The sequence below is a fragment of the Lissotriton vulgaris genome, chromosome 6 (assembly GCF_964263255.1).
Source record: "Lissotriton vulgaris chromosome 6, aLisVul1.2, whole genome shotgun sequence".
NCBI classification, from domain to species: Eukaryota; Metazoa; Chordata; class Amphibia; order Caudata; family Salamandridae; genus Lissotriton; species Lissotriton vulgaris.
Window position 1 is genome coordinate 1,752,454,718 of NC_141694.1, and position 21,844 is coordinate 1,752,476,561.

The 21,844-nt window shown below is 44.7% G+C and overlaps 1 protein-coding gene across 2 annotated transcripts in view; it reads left to right on the forward strand.

The window, feature by feature from the left end:
• The window catches only part of LOC147709416 (xanthine dehydrogenase/oxidase-like), a 736,168-nt gene that overhangs the window by 709,102 nt on the left and 5,222 nt on the right, over positions 1-21,844 (forward strand). For both annotated transcript variants that reach the window (XR_015296692.1, XM_086927985.1), the window contains exons 33-34: positions 5,917-5,982; positions 17,483-17,671. Coding sequence is in view for 1 of the 2 variants with exons in the window: in XM_086927985.1 (XP_086784111.1) it covers positions 5,917-5,982; positions 17,483-17,671 (255 nt within the window). In the remaining variant the exon portion in view is untranslated. The remainder of the gene's footprint in view (positions 1-5,916; positions 5,983-17,482; positions 17,672-21,844) is intronic.

The window sequence follows — 21,844 nt, forward strand, 5'->3', positions numbered from 1 at the left end:
ACCCAAAGTAACCAAGGTGTTTGTGGGATGATAAATCTGAAAGGTGACCCCTGCACTCACTTTGAGCACTCAAGTGTTGGGAGTGCTTTTAATTCCCTGATCCACTCATTGGATTTAGGGTTTGGAAACGAACTTTGTAGCCCGTAGGTCCCCTTTTTACCAACTTTTATTGGAAGCGGTTGCACCACAGTGATTGACTTTGCTTTGATCTCAAATAGTCACTCTGGTTATCTTTTAGGTTGCTACACAGGAGAGTCTGTATTGAGTGATCATTATCCCATCTGTCTCTCTATGGCCTCCGCCAATAAGTCTGGCAATGTAGCGGAAACCCTCTACAAATACGGGATAACATTAGCTAGGCAAAATTGGTACAACATAAAGTGGAACAAAGTTGAGCCTATGAACTTTATGGCATCTCTAATAAAAGAACACCATGATGAGATTATGACTTGCCTCTCAGAGACTACTGATAGGGTTCAAATAGTGGCAACCTTCCAGAAGATTTCTGGAGCAATTCACAAGGCACTAACTAAACCACCTAAGAAGGGCCCTAAAAAAGAGGGGGAGGGATGGTTTGATATAGCCTGTAGCAAAGCCCAAGCAGCCTTAAAATCTACCCTTAAGAAAGATCCAAAAACTGTCAATGAAATCAGACAGGCTAGAGCAAGGTATTATTCCGCAATTAAAATCAGGAAAACTGAACTAAAACAGGAGGCGTGGAGGTCACTACATCAAGCGTGCATCTTGAGGGACACTGTGGATTTTTGGAAGGCGGTGAATGCCCCCTTCTTTATTGAAAGAAATGTAGACACCATGGAAGTGGCCATTGATGAAGCTACATGGATAGATAATTTTACAGATCTATATAAGAAAGATGAGAGAGTGGAATTTATCTATAATGAACTTCAGGAGAGGGAAGTGGTCGGAGTACAAAGTCTGTTCCCCTTGAGCATCAATTTCACCTTATCTGAAATTGAGCTGGCTATAGCGGAAAGCACTGCAGGAAAAGCAGCTGGCCCAGATGGGGTGTCCGTAGATATTTATAAACATGACACAGATCTATGGGCACCATTCTTGACAAATATCCTCAATAGCAGTAACAATATAGGCTTTATCGATACGTGGCAAGAGGCGGTAGTGGTCCCAATTTGCAAAAAGGGGGATCGAAACGATCCAAAGTGCTATCGCCCAATTTTGCATTTAGACTCTCTTATGAAAGTGGCAGGACGAGTGGTACTGAATAGGCTGCAAGCATGGGCGGAAGAGGCAGAAATCCTCTCCAAATTTCAGTATGGTTTTAAGGCGGGCTTAGGAACCGTCGAGCAAGGTTTAAATTTGGCCATTCTTGTAGGGAAATATGTAGTGGCAAAAAAGGGTAACCTTTTTTTGTCATTCGTCGACTTGAGTTCGGCCTTTGACTGCCCTAGTCATGAGATCTTATGGGACACATTGGAGCAACTTGGCATTGAAACTACCTTGCTGAATTATATTAAAGAACAATATAGGGGTGCTGGGGCCAAAGTACGCTTTGGGAATAGGGGCAAATGCACATCTGTCTTTCCCATAAGGAAAGGAGTGCGGCAGGGTTGCATTCTTGCACCCTTTTTATTTAATTTGTATATTAACAGTGTGGCCACCCAATTATTAACGGCTAAAACAGATTTCCCCCAAAGTAAAGGTAGTCCAGTTCCACTTTTATTATATGCCGACGACGCAGTAATCATGTCAAGAACTCAGGTGGGGCTCCAGAGGGCACTTTCTACTTTTGCTGATTATATGGGAGCGAGAGGACAAAAATTAATATTGCTAAAACTTTTAATATGTGTTGTACATCTAAGAGAAATGTTTTATGCAACACTTTTTTAGAAAAGTCTAGAAAGATAGAGTCAACAGACAAATTTTCGTATTTAGGAATAGTTTTTAATAAAAAGGGAACATGGGCTTCGGCAGCTGAAGCGAGGAAACTAGCGTTTTCTTGCGCTATCGGAGCCATAAAGAAATTTGCTAATAAATTGGGGGCCCGTCCTGTACATATTCTCGTCGACATCTATAAGGCGAAATGTGTGTCTATTGTAACCTATGGTGCGGGGATATGGGGGATTATTAACACTAGAGATATCCAAATCTGCGAAAATGCCTTCCTCCGATTTTTGTTGGCACTCCCACCTTCAGCATCAAGTTACGTATGTCATAAAGAACTGGGTCTGACTTATGTGACCGACCTATTTAAAATAAGCCCGGTTCTACTTTGGCACAAAGTCTGGAACACGGAAGAAACTGGCCTTAACAGAGATCCAGGACTGTTTGGACCTTCAGGAGGGGCAAAAAATGTAATGGTTTTCCTATGTAAAGTTTTTTTAGAAGAGCTTGGACACTCTGAATATTTTTCATTGCCAAACACCCTAAGTTCTATTTCTAGAAAAATTTGAAAGAACTGTGCTTGGAACTATTAGAGTTAAAACGGTGGCAGATGGAGATGAATAAGGGGCCTGTAATACAGAATCAATTAATGTTGCAGGGGAGTGGTTTACAAAAATATTTAATTCTGGTGCAGAGCAGCTTTTCTAGAATGCTGTTAACACGCTTTAGAGGGGACAATTTCTTTAGACTGGTAACCTTCCCAGAAATTAACTCATGGTCAAAAGACTTACCACCGTGCCCTTGCGATGACATTTCACAACAATCCACAATACATTGTGTGTTGTTCTGTAAATTTTACTCTTTTGCACGAAATAAATATCTAATCCTCTTGTTGAAAAAGTGGGGACTGAGACAGTGCAGTCCAGCCCTTCTGAAACTTCAGATGCTGGAAGACGAAATGACCATGTATTTTGTGTCAATATTTTTGAAAAATGTGATTAGATGCAGGAAATCAATGAACTGACCCCCAATTTAAATATTATTTATTTATCTACTAGCACTGTTATGCACCTTTGCATGGCAATTTGCCGTGGAACTGACTGTAATGTGTTTTTATTGTTTTTTGTATCTGCTTTTATGATTTTAAATATGTAAAATCGAATAAAGCTATCTTTGACTTTGACTTTGACATTCCACATTGTTTGCAAAGCGCGACTTATCACCCCTAAGGATATCCAGGCGCTGGGGGGCGTACGGCGATAAAGTGAGCTATTGCCTAGAGTCACACGATGCTGAGCTGAGCTGCTACTGGTGATGAAACCTTGAGCCCTTCGCTTGGAGGCAGCCGCTCTAGCCGCTGCACCACACCTCTCCCGGTATTGCATAGCCTGTTATGTACCTGCCAAAGTTGCCAAAATAAAGGACTGCCAGCCTATAATAAGGTGATAATCACAGTGAAGTGACTTTTCTTTGAACATTCCTGGTATATATAGATACCACAGAAGTAGGACCCACTACATTCTGCTCGTCCAATGAACACTGGCATTTCTACATATACTGCTGTGACGAACTGGCAGAATATTCAAATTTTGATTTGCACTTTGGGCATGGTAAAGTACACCAGTGGCCTTATCGTGAAAGCATGGGTCGCACGGTGTTTATGTGCTTGTCCTTCTAAAGCACAAACATTTAACTGTGAATTTATCCGAGTTAATGTAGGAGCAGACAACACAGCATGCACTAACTTGAGAAATTCAGAGTTAAATGCCAGCGCTTTAGAAACAGACTGTTGAACCTTCGCAAGCAAACACCTTCATGGTACGGCCCCTGTTCTAATTCTATTATTCAGGAATGTGAATTCTGTGAGGAAGGAGGACTTTTTACAACTATTACTTAAATTTTGGTCCGCCAAATATTTTGAAGAATCAAGGATATGGGTTTATCCTGAGTTTTCTTTCTTCCAAGATCTCTAAAAAGTAATATGTTTCACAAAAGTTGCATTTGTGGAGCACACGTCTATCCACGGGTATGTTTGAAGACATGGCTTAGCAGTTCGGGCTGGACTATTCCCATGAGGCACAGGGTCAGACTGATTTGCATATAGCCATGTCTGAACTGGGGTGGCAGAGTGGGCTAAAGAACGATGATGGATTAAACCCAGATCTTTTGACTGGGTGTGAGTGTTTGATTGATTCAGATGCTCCGTCCATCACCACCCCCTTTTGTACCAATGTACAAACAGGGCGTGGATCTGTTTATACAGGCTAGGCCGCCAACAGGATGTCCTGAACGGTCAAGCCTGATGCTGTCTTTCCTGGGAGGGACTAGTAAGTTCAGGATTGGGGTTGAGTATTTGTTCAACCAAATTTCAATGAGCACAATGATGTCCAGGTCATGGGTAAGTATGAGATTGACTATGTCCGTGGCATGTTTCACAGCTGACTTGCAATTGAGTAATGCACATTTTAGGGATATTTTGAGAGTAATGGTTGGGCGGGGGGGGCGTGAGATAGGGTCTTGTGTGAGGTTTATTTTATTGATATATTTAGTACTAGGCTAGGAAGTCCTGAGTGGGTGAGTGATAATAATCTCAATTTGTGTAGACGGTATATTGTGGTCAGTCGAAAAATGGCTGTAGGAGTCTAAGAGGGAGGGTATATCGATATTCGATAGCTCACAAACCAGTCTATAGGGTGGGGAGGAGTGGTTATGGTTTGGTGTGGATTTCCAGTATGGATGTATGGCCCTCGGGTAAGCTGCGGAAGAGATGGATTGATGATTGGGAGTTGGAGTGTTGTTAGTCAGGAGGTGAGAAATATGTGAAGACGGTTAGTGGTATTGTGGACTAGTTGGAGGGTGTCAGCCCTGATCAGTTGCAATTCAGAATTGATAGTGTCAAGAGTAGAGTGACAGAAGTGACTCCTAGGGGGTTGTGGTTGAGCGCCACTGTAGTGTCAACAGGTGGCCAAATAGTGGTAGTTGGGGGAGCCAACGTTGGAAGGGTTCATAATCGGAGCCTTAGTGATAGATGATAGAGGGTGTGGTGGGAGTGTTGATCTTGTAGAGGGAAGTGTGAATTTAGGGCTATAAAGAAGAGTGGGCAGTGGGGATGCCGAAGTGGTGATGGCGCACAGAAGTGCTAGATTTACATTGAGGGGGTGGGGGAGTTGGACTGTAGAGGAACCTGAAAAAGGGTGGGTGCTCGCCATGGGGGAAGGGTGGGGAGAGGGGTAAGGGGGAGCAGGAGAGAGGAGGATATCAGATGGGGAGGAGTTAGATGGGAGTTGCGAGGGTGTTTGTGGGGGGATGGTTGTGTCCAGTTTGTCATTGAAATAGGAGAAGAGATCCGTGAAGTTTGTGATCTGAAGATTGAAGGAGCCAGGTGCCGTTGTGGTAGATGTAGATGGTGGCATGTGCATTGTATAACATGAAAGGTGCAAGAGTAAGTTTGTGGCTGTGTGAGATTTTCTTATTAATGGTAGATGCAAAAAGTCATAGTGGAGCAGGTAAAGTAGCACTCCTGTAGCACTCTTTTAGGTACTCTTGCATGTTTTCATTAATTAGCCCCAAACATCTAAAATGGGAATACTCAGGGAATAATCATATGCATTTCTAGTACTAGAAAGTATGGTGCCCTTTTTGCACTTCTACTAATAGGGAGTTAGAAGTTTTGGGGCCAATTTAAGGAGACAAGTAAAAGTATGTTAAAGATTAGACTTGTAGTACTACTTTCCAGATTGGTCCCTGCAGTTTGTGCATTAGTCCGCTCAGCTATCTGACTTGGGATATACCTATGTGTTAGAAAATGTAAAGTGTGACTTTAAGGCATGTAAAGTACAAGAAAGCATAAGTATTGCTGTTCTATAATGATTCAACACGTACGGAGGGATCAAATGTTGGATGGGGCGCACAGTTTTTATGTGCCCGCCAAGCTGCGACTGGTAGTCAAAAGATTACATTGCATCTTCAGAGGCAAGCTGTCTCCTTTCTTGGCCAGATATTATGATTGAGCATGTGCTTTGTCTCGACTAATGTTGTCTCAATCTTTTTCATCAGAACCTACGCACAGACATAGTCATGGATGTTGGTACCAGCCTGAATCCAGCTATCGACATAGGGCAGGTAAGCAAACATGAGACCTAATCGAATGCAAGTCTCTGCCTGTGCAGGGCTCTCAAATTCCCCAGGTCCATATGTGAGTAGCTCATTTAGCCCAGGTTTCCTTTTGCATTCCTGTACTCATGGTCCTAAATTTATAATGCGATGAACAGGAATATGAGTTCCAGCATGCAAAGATAAATCCTGGACTAGATGAAGTGCTCATGCCTGGTCCTAGGGATCTGGAAAGCTCTTTGTGTCTTTGACAAAACTCGTGAAGGGCAGCAATGTGAATTAAATAACCTTTAGGTCCCTTCAGACGGGTCATGTTACATGCTAATGGTGTAAAGTTGATTTGGAAGGGCTGCCTAATGATTACTGAATTCATGACCATATACCTACTGCATAGTAACATAGCAATAAGGTGTTGAAGCATTTGTGGACTCTTTAAGTAAAAGAATAAGGTTACCAGGTGACTCCATGTCATTGTGTAAACCATGTTCCAGTCTTGGCGCAGGGGCCCCCATTCCTTCAAGGGGGCTCCATTCAGCTCAATTCAAATGAATATCTCTGAGATATGGGAATCTGGGGTGCCCATGTCACATTCAACTGGGGGATCATAATTTTGCATTACACCATTGTATACAGTGCACACTTTTGCCACTGGAAACTGTTACTAGTGTTTTAGTTACATTACTTCATGAACATTTGTAAATTGGAGAAAGCCGAAAGATCTCCAGAAATTTGACCTTGTGCTTTGTACAGTTTTGGAACAGTAAGAACCAATATTTATATTTCCTTACTCAGAAACTGCATTAGCAGTAAATTGCTACACAGCTGCTTGGATGAGACATAAGTATGAGGACCAAGAAAGCACAGCCTTTCAAATAAGCACCAAATATGGTGATGGTGAAAAAGAGCACCTCCTGGAAGCTTCACGCAATCCAAGTGCACATTCTGTATTTTCCTACCAGCTCATCTACCAAAAGGTGGAAGAGTTACTATTGCTTTACCCACCAAATCCAGTTGGCTGAGTTTTTCTTTTAAGTGTGTTTCGTCATTCGAACCGTTTAGAAGATGTAGCACAGACCTTGTTTACATTAAATTATCTACTTTATCTTTTTTCACTTCTGAAGTACAGAATATCCTTTCCTGTCCACAGCTAGTAGCAAGGTGGCCAGAACTCTGTATGGGTCTCTGAATGAATCTTTCTCGTGGGGGATGATTTACATAAAACCTTCAATTCTCTGCATTCCATATTTTCTCTACAGAAAATTAGCACGACTTCCATTCCTAGTTCCCGAATTGTGATGACCTGTCCCCCTTTCTATGCTTGGTTTGTATCTTCTGGTGAGAGTTTTACATTTTTCTTCTGACAGGGGCTAGCCACTATCTCCCAATTTGTTTTAAAAATGAGTCACTTTTTAAGTTTTATTGGCACCTGTCATCTGGTCCAACATTACTTCTCTTTAGGTTCTCTTTTTGAAACAAGAATTGTCTATTTTCTATTGCATATTTTGTAGAGCATCTGTATACCAACCACCGGCTTCCTGGCACTATCTGAAGCTAAATATTATAAAGCGAATAAGGGAGAGCTTGTTAGTCAAACAGCCAGTACTTGAACTATCCATGTAACTTTGAAGAGCTGTTGGCTGGTGAATATATTGACACAGTGAATTGCAAAGCAATGTTGCCTGGCCCTATTTAGGGCTTATCAGCTAGATATAGCTTGGTTCCAAGGAAAGAGTGTGCACAAGACCCACTTTCATGCATACCCGTCCCACTTAGGTTGCTCACTAAAGTATACCAGTGTCTGAGATTAATTGAGCATTCCATCCATCACTGTTTTGTATACTTGAGTGTGTCACTCTAAGTGGGACAGGTATGCCCAGACGTGGGTCCCATGTACACTATGTCATTGGAACCAAGCTATACCTGGTGTTCTGGGCCAGGGAGGAGCTGACTTGGCAGTTTTGGCTGGACTGTTGCCATTGGAGCAGGGCCAAGAATGATTTGCATATGGCTGGATCCACAGTGACTTGGCATGGTGGGCAAATAAGGATGGATTGGGATGCAATACAGAGTGATTTCCAGTGGCTGTGATTAATTCAAGCTTTCCAACCGTAATTTGTTTGTATAGAGTATCTTGAGAAAGGTAGCAGAAGTGCGTTTGTAGAGCACACCCACTACTTAGACTGACATCAAGCGGGCTTTAGACCCGAACACTTTACTGAGTCTATTGTTTTGGCAGTTCTCGATGAATTAAGGAAGGGGGCAGATCAGAACATCACGCAGGTCCTAGTGCTCCTGGACCTTTCGGCGGCTTTTGACACTGTCGACAATGATTTATTGGTCGACCAAGTCGAGAGCGCCGGTATCCGGGGCCTCCCACTAAAATGGATCACATCTTTTCTTAGTGACCGCTATCAAGCGGTCCGCCTCGCCAATTTCTCCTTTGAGAAAAGAAGACTGACCTGTGGAGTCCCACCGGGCTCATCTCTCTCCCCTCTTCTTTTAAATTTGTATATCTTTCCCCTGATCCTGGCCCTCCATAAGAGAGAAGTCGTCACTTTTAACTACGATGACGACCTCCAGCTAGTCTTTACCATCGACTCATCGTCCTCTTCTATGGAGAACTTTCAATCCACCATGAATTTTATCAGTAACTGGATGAACTCAAATCAGCTTAAGCTTAATCCTGACAAATCCGAGCTGGTTCTTACCGGGGCCTCAGCCAACACTTGGAACTCCAATTTTTGGCCTCAATCACTGGGATGTCCACCCTCCCCAGTCAGCTCTGTTAAAAGCCTAGCCATTACAATCAGTAGTGACCTCACCATGAAGGCTCAGATAAACTCAGTGGTCCTCGCCTGCTTCTTCCACTTGTGAAGAATTCGGAAAATCAGTAGATTTCTATCCACAGATGTGCTGATCCAAGTTACTCTTGCCTTTGTAAGGTCGCCTATTGACTACGCCAACTCTCTGTACACTATAATCTCAGCTTACCAATCACGCTGGTTACAAATGATGCAGAACCATCATAAAAGGCTTGTTTATGGACAACCAAAATCCCACCATATAAACCATTGCTCAAGAGTCTTCACTGGCTCCCCGTGACCCAACCCTGTCTTTTCAAACTTGGCTGTATGATCCACAAAGCCCTTTCATCCCATGGACCTGTTTTCATCGCCACTAAAATACAGCAATATTACCCTTCCCGTGAGCTACGCTCCTCTAATTTGAACCTATTGACCCCCTGCCCATTCAAACGAAAAAAACACGGTGGTCTACGATTCTCGACTCTAGCGTCACAATTCTGGAACACCCTTACTCCTGAATTGCGCCTAGTCCCCTCCTATTCTAAGTTTAGGAAATCTCTTAACACATGACTCTTTGCCCAGGCCTACAACTAATTAATTCTCACTGTGTCTGTCAAAGGATTCGTCTCCGCTCAGGGTCAAGAAACCGTTGGTGAACGTCAGCTTAAGAAGTAATTTTATCATATCATTATCATCATATCAAGTACTATATCTGCCCTTACCATCAGTCAAAAACTTGTCGAACATTCTGATGGAGGTGCTTCAGGCCCGCCTCTGAACCTCTGTTACAATTTCAGAAGGCACTAGATGATCTTATTAATGCAGCTTGGAATAAACCCACCCAACCGTAAACTGCCTGATTGCAAGAAGGTATTAACCAGCCCCTGGGGATCCAACCTTTCTCTCGGGACATCTATCACCAGAAAATTTGGTGGTGCAGGCCTTCTGGTTCACTAAGAAATTCTGAGTGCCTTCTTGACAGCTCCACTAGATTGAGAATCTTGTACAGTTAAAGCAGTAGGTACAATATGTTCTTAGTGGGTTTAGGTCTTAGGCCGATAAATGCCACTTGTCTGCTTGCAAGATATATACACGCCTTAGGGGATATGGTGGTTATGGTGGCCATGGTAGTGCCAAATCTTATAGACCATCTCAGGGGTAATATTGTCAAGGTTGTATAAAATGGTCTAAAGGTTTCAAATCAGATGTTCAGCGCAAGCCTGAATACAATGAACTCTGTTATCAGGATCTTGGGTTCATCCGTGGTCCTGAGAAGCTAAAGCTGTGATGTATAGGCAACGCTTATAGGGATGTCATTCAATGTTACACAACTGTTCAGAGAAAAAGTCTATTCGGCCTTGGAGAGATTCATGGTGAGGATAGTGACTGCTCAATCTTTGGGCCCTCCATCCCCAGTCAAGGACTTCAGGCAATATGGGAAACTTTGGGTCTTTTCTAGAGGATGCTCTTTTTGGTAGCGGCAGCAATCTTAACTTGTTTTCTAGCAATCTAATCCTCTCCTGCTACAGTAAAGAGGCAGAGGCAAAATGAAGGGCAGGCAAACCCAGCAATCCTCCTTTTCCTCCTCCCCGGTATCACCCTGGAAGCTGATTTAGCACACCTTGAATAAGCATGTTCGGCTGTTTGAAGGCCTAGAAGACCATTACAACAAATCAGTGGGTGTTGCAGATAGTAAAAAGGGATTAAGCACACCTATTCCAACAGAAAAAGGGGATATGCACTCCTATTCCAACAGATCCAGACCCACCCAATTTAGTCCCTTCACTTTTAGAATTGCCTTAGGCAGGAGCTGCAGAAAAGAGTGTTGGTGTTAGTCCCACAGCAGGAATTGGGGCGAGCATGCTACTCTCTCTACTTCCTGGTTCCAAGAAGGGCCATGGTCTTTGAACAATCCTAGACCACAGGCTCTTGAACTTTTACCTTCCCAAGAAAAAGTTCAGGATGTTGTCCCTGGCTCTGGTGCTGGTACTTGAAGCAAAAGACTGGACAGTGTCCTTTTACTTACAGGATGTGTATTGCCACACATTAATCCTACAGTCACACAGGAGGTACATGCAGTTCATGGTAGGCTCCACATAATTCTTGTTTGCAGGCTTCCTGTTTGGGCTAATATTGGCACCTAGACTCTTCACCAAAATAATGGCCATGGTTGTGGCACATTTGTGAAGGTAAGGGATATCAGTGTTCCCATACCTCTACAAATGGTTGGCCAAGGCCGGTTCACTGAAGCTTGTGGTAGACCATCTATGGACAACAGCATCCCTGTTGTGTGTCTTAAGGTTTTCTGTAAACCTACTCAAGTGTCTCCTAGAGCCCTCTCAGTGACTCCTGGCTATAGCGGCAGTACTGGATCCAACATCCCCGAGATTCTTCCTCCTCCTCAGAAATTCAGGACATTCAGGAAACAATGTTGATGTTTTGGGAGGGAGCTCAAGTTTTGGCCCTGCTGGTTGTTTGCCTGCTAGGTCTGCTGGCTTCCTGTATCCTACTGGCCATGTAGACGCACTGGCATATGGCTCTTCAGCTGTGTCTTCTTCTGCAGTAGTTCAAGCATGGGGTAGATCTATTGGATACTATCAGGATATCTTGGGGCACTGCCGTGGATTTGTGTTGGTGGTCCATAGAGGAGCATCTGTCACAAGGGATGTCCTGTTATCATCCTCCAACAGTGACCGCAGTAGTGACAAATGCAGCCACCTCGGAGTGGGGTGTACATGGAGCACTTGAAGACCCTGACCTCCAGTGCAGCAAACTCTCCACATCAACCTGCGCAACTTGTAGGCAATTCGCCTCGCCCTGAAAACCACCTAGACCAGTCTGTGAGGATCTTGAAGGACAGTACGACCTGTATGTGGTCTGTCAACTAGCAGGGAGGGCTGGTGGCTCAACTTCAGGAAGTACTGAGACTATGGACTTCAGCATGCAAACATGGGATTTGGCTAGTCTCAATCCTCTTCAGAGGTTCTCTGAACTCCACAGCCGCTTCTTTGGCATTGCTGAGGTTGAAAATATCGCAATGCAAAAATATCGAGGTAGCCATATTGAGAGCAAAATATTACTTTTCATCCTCATAAAGTAAAGTACAATAACATCGACTACAAGGAAAGTATATGTATTTAAAAGTATTTAACATTAATTCAGAGTTCAGCGCTGCCGCGGACTCGAGAAACTTGACACACCTCTTGCCGCCATTACCGGCGTTCGCCGAGGCCACGCCCCTTTCGAGGCCACGCCCCCCGCCCAGATCTCATAAAGACGCTGACTACAAGCGCCTGGCTAGAACCACTTACTCCTGAGGCGGAAGCCAGGAGTAGGACCTGTACTTGCTTTTAAAAATTGAGAGTCACTATATTTGTTGTACTTTTTAAAAACTCACTTTACTAATCTCCTGACATCCTCAGGACAAAAGTTTGTTCTTAAGCAGCTTGCGCAGTGGAGTTCAGCGCTGCCGCGGACTCGAGAAACTTGACACACCTCTTGCCGCCATTACGGCGTTTGCCGAGGCCACACCCCCGCCCAGATCTTTTAAAGACGCTGACTACAAGCGCCTGGTTAGAACCACTTACTCCTGAGGCGGAAGCCGGGAGCAGGACCTGTACTTGCTTTTAAAAATTGAGAGTCACTATATTTGTTGTGCTTTTTAAAAACTCACTTTACTCATCTCCTGACATCCTCAGGACAAAGCTTGTTCTTAAGCAGCTCGCGCAGTGGAGTTCAGCGCTGCCGTGGACTCGAGAAACTTGACACACCTCTTGCCGCCATTACCGGCATTTGCCGATGCCACGCCCCTTTCGAGGCCACGCCCCCCCCCCAGCCAGATCTTATAAAGACGCTGACTACAAGCGCCTGGCTAGAACCACTTACTCCTGAGGCGGAAGCCGGGAGCAGGACCTGTACTTGCTTTTAAAAATTGAGAGTCACTATATTTGTTGTACTTTTTAAATACTCACTTTACTCATCTCCTGACATCCTCAGGACAAAAGCTTGTTCTTAAGCAGCTCGCGCAGTGGAGTTCAGCGCTGCCGCGGACTCGAGAAACTTGACACACCTCTTGCCGCCATTACCGGCGTTCGTCGAGGCCACGCCCCTTTTGAGGCCACGCCCCCCCGTCTATTGTCGTCCCACTCTCCCTATTAATCATGTGTATTTTCCGGAGGCGCATCAGACGGGCGCAGCGGGTGCGCCGTCAGCGCGCCGAAGGTGCGCCAAAGGCAAGCCCGTCTACGCCCGTCATCGCCAAGACATCGTCTCTCGCCGGTCCCCCTGGCCAAGCTCTACGGGAACTTCGCCACTATGATAGGGAACTTCTTGTCGCCCTGAACCCTGGCCAGAGCTGTGAGGAGATATCAGGCCACCTCAGACAGACATGCTTACAATGTAAGTCCTGTCATTTCGCTACGCCCAGACCTTGCCTATCCGGGTTCAGATTAGGCTCGCCTAAGTATACCCCTCTCACCGTTCTCCAACTGAATGTTAGGTTCCTCGTTAAACACCACTTAGAGGTAAACACTCTCCTACTTGATGAGACCCCTGACATTCTCTTTCTATGTGAAACCTGGCTTCGTGATGATATGACTTGGATAACTAACCTCACGTTGCCAGAGGGCTATTCAATGAAGACTCTAAATAGAGACGCTAGAGGCGGCGGCATAGCAGTCATCTATAAAAAACAACATAGCTGCTCCTTCACTAAGGAAGATATTTGGGGCTGTGAACGTGCTCAATTCAAGATCACGACGGGCCCCCATTTTGCCCTGTCTGGGCTCTACATATTTCGACCCCCTGGACCTGCTTCAAAGTTCATCGAAGCTCTCCTTGAGGTGGCAAACTCCTTGGTGGTGGGCTTGGCCAACTTCACCATATTAGGAGATCTCAACCTCCACTTTGACTCGTCCCAAGATCCCACCATCAAAAACCTCCTGGCTGACTTTGCAGCCTTACAATTAAATTCCCTAATCCAGGCTGCCACACACTCGGCTAGGCATACATTAGACCCTGTCTTCACTAACATCCCCGAGGTTAGGACAGAAGTGCCCAAACCTATGGGATGGACAGATCACTATCTAATTAAAATCACAATGTTGGTTAGGAAGTGGGTTAACAAAGACGAGCCAACTCGACCCCTAAAGAGGCCATGGCATAAACTTTTAATCAGTGACCTCCACGCCACTCTAGGAGAATTCCAACATGAGGCAAACATGGATATCGATATGATATACGCTGCCTATCATGATTGGATTACTAAAGGACTAGATGCCCTCATCCCAGCCAAATGGACTAAGGGGCGCAGCAACCCATGGTACAATGATACGTTGAAATCCATGTGAAAAGAGTGCAAAAAAGCTGAGCGAATCTGGAGAAGGGATTACAATGATAGGGATAAAGCATTTTATTTAGCCAAACAAAAACTCTATCATAAAGCTATTTGCTCCGTTCGCGCCTCTTTTTATGCAGAAGAAATCAACTCCAGCCCAAATCCTACCAAAGTGATTTTTAAATTGGTGCAAGAATTGCAGAGTAGCAGAACCCCAGCCTCAAGCATTACCTCTGTGCAGCAGTGTGAGGACCTTGCGACTTTCTTTGTAGAAAAAGTGCAATAAATCTACAGATCATTTCCACAGCACTCTTTTGACCCGCCTAATTCCACTAACCTTACTATTGATGGCACCATGTTGATGCTTATATCAGAAATCTCTTATGAGGACCTAACTAAACTCTGCAGGAACGTTAAGTCTCGCTCCCCAGCAGACCCAATGAGGCCGGCTCAATTTATTGAATCTTTAGAATTTTTTCTACCTTCCCTGGCCTCTATACTCAACCTTTCCTTTTCCTCGGCTAGTGTCCTGACTGTTTGGAAAAAGCCTGGGTCTCCCCCATTATTAAGAAATCCACCTTAGACCCCTCAAAATTGGAGAATTTCAGACTCATCTCACTGCTCCCATGGCTGTCTAAACTTGCGGAGGCTCATGTAAACAACGTGCTGTCCCAACATATGGACCATAACAACATCTTGGACCCATCTCAAAACGGGTTCAGGCCGGGCCACAGTACTGAGTCTGCCCTCCTATCCTCGACTGAACATCTCCGGACAATCCTTGATGCCGGTCAGAGTGCTGCGCTAATTCTATTATATCTCAGCGCAGCCTTTGATGCGGTTTCTCATAACATTCTGTTAAACTGCCTGGCGACAGTAGGGATTACCGGTCTCGCCCTGGAATGGTTCCGCTCATTCCTGAAGGACAGATCTTTTCGGGTGTCAGCTCCCCCATTTCTCTCCCAGTCCCATTCCATCGGCCAAGGAGTCCCTCAGGGCTCTGCACTTAGCCCATCCCTTTTTAATCTATATGTGCAGCCACTTGCGGCAGTGGCCAAAGAGTGGGGCCTAACGCTGGTGTCATATGCAGATGACACGCAGCTGGTCATCACTCTCACCGAAGGCCCGTCCACCTTGGCCTCGAGATTTAGGGATGGCCTGGCGGCAGTAGCCCAGTGGATGACGGACAATTGCCTGCAGCTTAATGCAGGCAAGACAGAGGTGTTGCTCCTCTGGAAAAACTCCAGCTATTGGAATGAACACTGGTGGCCCTCGTCGTTGGGTACCATTCCACCACCTAAAACCTTGGTCAAGAATCTGGGCGTCTGGATGGACTCCTCGCTTAGTTTCCAGACCCACACAAAAAAGTGGCAGCTACTTGTGTAGGCCTGCTGAGGAGCCTCAACCCGATACTCGGATTCTTTGATTCTAAAGTCCGCCAACTCATCGTTCAATCCACAATCCTCTCCCGATTAGACTATGCCAATGTCTTGTTTTTAGGCGCCAACAAAGCGGAGATAGCGCGATTGCAGCGCGTGCAGAATTCTGCAGCAAGAGCCTTGGTGGGTCTCGCCCGCAGATGCTCGGTCCGAGCTACCATCCGAAATCTGCATTGGCTGCCCATTGAATCTCTTATTCAGTTTAAAACCCTCATCATGGCATTTAAGATCCTCAAATTCGGCTGTCCAGAACTTCAGTGCCCGCTTTTAACATCTTACGTGCCACAACGCAATTTGCGCTCATCAGGCCAGCACCTTCTGACTGTACCCCGTACAAAGCTTTGCCGAATCGGCGGCCGCTCCTTTAGGGTGTTGGGAGCCAAGCTCTGGAACTCCTTGCCACTGAACATTCGCTCTCTGGAAAACCCGTCTGCTTTCCGGAAAGCTATTAAGACCCATCTGTTCCCCTCTCCTTAGGACTCCCTCTCTGCCTTCCTCCTCTCTTTGTACAGCTCTGGCTGGTTCCTTATCCCCCTTAACGCCTCTTTGCTGGGGCAGCTGTTGCGCTTTATCAAAATGTTAACATAACATATATCTTTAAAAAGAACTTTGAAAAGTATATGGAAAACTAGAAATCCTAGCTTTAAAAAAAGAAATCTGTAACTTCAAATAAAATGTGAAGACAAATATACCCTAAAATTACTAGTGAAATAAATAATTTAGTTGAATAGAAATGTAATTAAAAATTGAATTAATTGAAATTTTGTGTTTCCGGATTCCGCATGTTACAGAGACATTGCATCTCAAGTCGCTAAATATTTTATATTAAGCACGAGGCCACTTTATTTTTCACAGGACACAACGTACGTATTAAATTATGGACTGTGTTTTATTGGTGTAAAGAAAACGCCATTATAGAATACATGAATACTCGCCATAGCACAGAATGAGAGCGAGAACTACACAGATGTATCCTGGGACTTGTAGGTTTTTGTTTCAGGGTCAGATGATGAATAGATTTAAAGCACCTGTGTCTGGGCATTGTGAAATCTCAATTCTATGATTAAGGTATGACTGCCGCAATGCATCAGGAAAGACTGTTCATTCTGCTGCCACCCTTCACTTAAAGAAAAGGTGACACAGTGAATCGCCTTCAGCACTTCTTTTCTGTGCATTTATAAATATGATGCTTCGTCCCCATCAGCTGAGGCAGCCCTGCAGGGTTGGGGGCCCACGACGACGAAGAGTTTCTTGTGGTATTTGATTGGGGGCATGACCCTCTTGTCTCCGTGCGCAAAGATGGGTTACCAGTGACGACATGCATTGAAACTATAACTTTTGAATTTCTAAGGTTTATATAGTTTAAGTTGGCTTTGTAGAAAAATAATATGTTTTCATAACTATAACTAATCTTAGACCTTTGATATATATGCATGTGTATATATATATATTAAACAATTGTTATTTTATTTGAGAATGTTGTAATAGTCTAAATTTAAAAATAAAATGTGATAAACTTTAATATTGTTTCTCTATACTTTCCCATAGAGAAATCATTGACATGGTGGTGGAGAGCTCTGACTGTGTGCTAAAAGTTACAATTAATAATTTTACACTCTTAAGATTACACTCTTAAATCCTGTTGTAGAAGGCTCCACCACACTTACTTGTAACTCTATAGTCCGAAATGGTGAATGGTAAAAACGTAACATTACACATAGGTACAGTTGTAAATGTATATGTGTTTAAATGTACCTTTGTAAATAGGCCATCATGCGTGCAAGTAAGGAATTCACGTTTGAATGATGTGTACAGTACTTCCACAAGGATGAGTATTCATGGCTTTTTTTTCCTTGCGAAATTGTCTCTTGTGCAAAACCAACATAGAAACTATCTGATAAACAAACATGTTTTTGTTTGCATTCCTGCAGATTGAAGGGGCATTTGTTCAAGGCTTGGGCCTGTTTACCTTGGAAGAACTGCGGTACTCCCCTGATGGCTATCTGTACACCCGAGGGCCGGGGATGTACAAGATCCCGTCAGTTGGAGACATCGCTACAGAGTTTAACGTGTCCCTGCTCCGTGACTGTCCGAACAGCAAAGCAATCTATTCCTCCAAGGTAATGCACTAGGAGCTGTAGACCGAGTGGAAGCCTGTGCACTGAGAAAGGCTGGCCTAGGGAGTGATGTGCAGATTTCTTGTAGTTTTGTACCATTAAAAGTTCAGTGGGGCTGTTACAGAGATCAGGCCATACACTGAATGTGATTTTCTCCACCCTAAATTAACTTGCCAGACATGTGCAACCTCTATTTGTTTATTACTTCACAAAACAGCATTATTTCCAAGACAAAGCAATATATCAATAGCATTCATATTGACAGGATCATGCTGTATCTTTTTTCGAGGGTTAGTGGTATATAGAAGGTCTAATGTCATTGAACTGTTAAAAAGAGAGCAGTCCACCTTGGGCATGGGATCACCTTGATCTGTGACTGTGGCTACCCTCTAATTAAGTTCAGTGCCTGATGTGACATGTTTTTATTAGCGCCTGGCAGGCAGTGTATATTCCTTGAATTTGTGTTGCATTGGAGACACCTCAGCGTGCTCACAGCTCCTACAACTGTTTACACTCCTAGGGGCAGATTTACGTTGCCTGGCGCATCTCTGCAAATCGGCAGAGATGCGCCAGGAAAGATACGGCACGCAAGTTTATCCTTGCGCCACCCATGATGCGCCGCATTTACAATGCGGCGCACCATGGCGCAGGAATGAACAGATGCATGTCGCATCTAGGGGGTGAAGTTGGCGCAGTGCTGAAGTTGTGTTGCTTGCGGCACGCAACTCCAGCACTATTCCAACTTGCCCTATCTCTAACGTGGTGCGTCAAGCGTTCAAGCAGGCGCAGGGTTTTGACGTATCAGCGTTGGGAAAGTGACTCAGTGAAATCTTGTAGATTTCACGGAGTCACTTTTCAGGGGCGTTCCTGCGACAGAACCCCCCCTGCGTAGAAACGCCCACATGAAACCTGACGTAGGTTTCATGTGTCGCAGGGCCTTACACCTTGACGCATCTCCATAGATGCGTCACGATGTAAGTATGTCGCAACGTGGCGCAGGGTTTACGCCGTCGCTGCGTCACAGAAGTGACGCAACGGCGGCGCAAAAGTGCCGCAAGTCTGACATAAATCTGCCCCCTAGTGTTTCCCTTAACGTACTGCTAACATAAGGTCCATCTCACAGGAGCTACACAATAGGTCAGTTTGTTTGACAGGTCGCCCTGAATGGGCAGGAATGACACCTCTGAGTTCTGGAGGTTTTTCAGAATGGGGGCTGTGGGCATCCTGTTGGCACAACAGTGTCAAATTCTGTCTGTCTGAAGCACATGTAAAATGTTTGCACTCTGAAATTACTCTGCATCTCCCTTGTGAGCACTGAGGGACCCTGCTTTGTTTCACCAGTTTGTTGTGGGTCGAGGGTGCTTTAAACTAGATTTTAGTGTTAGATGTCTGAGCACAACAGTAATTTCCCTATGACACTCCCACACCCCCTTAGACCTCACAACCAGAGTTTAGCATGGCAAAGACTTTGGCTAGCTTGAACTATCCTGGTTTTCTTCCCTTTGTGAATGTCAAGGAAAATGTTTGTTGAAGAGTAGACAGTGGTCCAAAGGTCCCATGTTTTGCTTAATATTATTGCTGTTTTAAAAAAAAATTTGCACATTGAGGCACTGCTGTAAAGGGTCCAGTGTTTGTGTTCTTGCCCTTAAAACATTTACACAAATGGCTGGTCCCTGATCGTCATATTTATCTCTGATGTAAGGCCATAGTATATGGCGTAGAAACTACACACATGGCATGGAAAGTTAAATGCAGCTGTTGCCTGCAGCCCTTACCGTGACATGCACTAGTGTGACACAGAAGACATGGCTTCAGGCCGGCCAATGTTAGTGTGACCTCTGCAGTTTAAACCGTCTGTCCCAAAAAAAACCTTACTTTTAATTAGTAATAAGCCACCCATAAGAAGGCATACGAGACCTCAAAGGGGTGCCTAACATTTATAAGTGGAACATGTAGAAATGTTATGTTGACATGTCCCTTCAGTAACAAGCCTGCAAATGCTATATTCACTGTGGAAGTTTTACATAGCTCGAACTCGACCCTAGACATTGGGTATCAGAGCCCTTTACATGAGCACCACTTTCGTTACAGATGGGCACATTCATTTTTGTTAGGCACGGGGAGATTGTGATTTGCTCAGAATCGCAGGATGTTGAGCGTCGTTGCCAAGACACGAACCCAGTTCCCCAGCTTCTTAGGTCGACCACTCTAGCCCTAAGACTACATCCTCTCCCCTAAATATTGATTATGCGGTCTTGTAGTTGGGACAAGCTAAAGAATGTTAAGAGTTAGAAAGAGACCAAAGTTTTTTGGTAACAAATGTAATGCTTATTTGGGTACTAGCTTTGTATGGAATATAACAGTATGTATGTGTAATGTGTAACTATACAAAAAAGCAAGCACAAGGAGATGATGGACGGAGTGCCAAAACTTTTCAGACACTCACCTCGAGTCACTGATCTGGGTTGAATTTACCATCGTCCTTTAGCTCACGTCACCACCTCAGTTTAGACCCAGCTATATGCAAATCATTCTTGACCCTGTGCCTCAAGGGAACAGTCCAGCTTGAACTGCCAAGCCAGGGCTTCCCTGAAATGGAAACAAGCATCTTTGGACCGGTGTGGGGTAACACCCCTCATCAGCCAGGCTAGCTTGAATCCAGTGGCAAAGTGAGCAAAGGACCCACGTCTGGTCATACCCTGCCAACTTAGGGCAAACAAAGCAAGCACAAGGGGATGATGGACGTAGCGCCATAACTTTCCAGACACTCACCCCCAGTCACTGATCTGGGTTGAATCCATCATTGTTCTTTAGCTCACATGAGGTACAGGGTCAAGACAGATTTGCATATGCCCAGACGTGGGTCCCTTGCTCACTTTGCCACTGGATTCAAGCTAACCTGGCTGATGAGGGGTGTTACCTCATAACCGGTCCCATGATGCTTGTTTCCAGTCCAGGGAAGACATGGCTTGGCAGTTCGAGCTGGGATGTCTCATGAAGCACAGGTTCAAGACTGGTTTGTATATGGATATGTCTGCACTGGGGTGGCGAAGTGAGCTAAAGAACGATGATGGATTCAACCCAGATCTGTGACTGGGGGTAGTGTCTTAAATGTTTCAGCTCTCGGTCCATCATCTCCTTGTTTTAACGATACCATAAAAACATTCAAAACAACAGTGTGAGTGTGAAGAATGATCCCAGTCCACCATGACACTGGTGTCAGCGGGAAGATGTCATGTCTTTTCAGCATGCATGGGTAGGTGTTATGGACAGTTATAGTCTTTCTTAAGGGGGAGATAGGTAGCCAGGCATTATCAGTCTCCTTTAAAGCCTCAGCCTATGTGTCCATCGTTCACTGTCCATCATTGCTCAGATTGGTGCCTTGACTGCACCACCCGTGTGCATCAGAATCTGCATGCGACCACAGATGGATGATTCCAACAGCATGTCAGACTTTTTTGTAGGACCTTGCAGCCGCGTTCGGTAGTGGGAGTACCTGCAGAGCGGTGACGTGGGGAGGGGGAGGGGCATGGTGGGGGGTAGTAATCCATGGATTACAGAGATTCACAGGTAAGTAAACATATAAATAAATAAAATGAATTTTGTTGTGCGCACTGCATCGCATTTGGGGATGCAGTGCACGCAACTACATTTGTTTTATTTATTTATATGTTTACTTACCTGTAAACCTCCGTAATCCATAGATAACTACCCCCCACCCCTCGTCATCGCCCTGCAGGTACTCCCACTACCGACCGCGGCTGGGACCTGGGTCAGCAAATTCAGGTGTGCCGTCATAGGCAGAGGTTCTGAAAAAGAACATAAGGCAGGCCCAGAATCTTTTACAATGTAGTGGTGTTAACCAAGTTAGCTAACTCCTCAATAATAAAGAGTGTAGGCTTGTGTAACAAACCTATAATTAAATGTTGCTGAGGGAATGTGGTGCCTAAAAAAATGTTGAGCATTGGAAATAATGCCCTCTCTGCTCTGTTCCCCGTCTGACGACCCTGTATGCTATATCACGCAAGGCGACCCATAATGGCTATAAGTGATGGGCTCTGACATCCTGTCACAATGTGGGGACAAGATGAGAACTGCAGTCTGCTTACCCTCTCTTCTTGTGCAATGGCCAGAGGAACAGAGCTTCCAACTAATGCACTGAACAACTTTTTAACA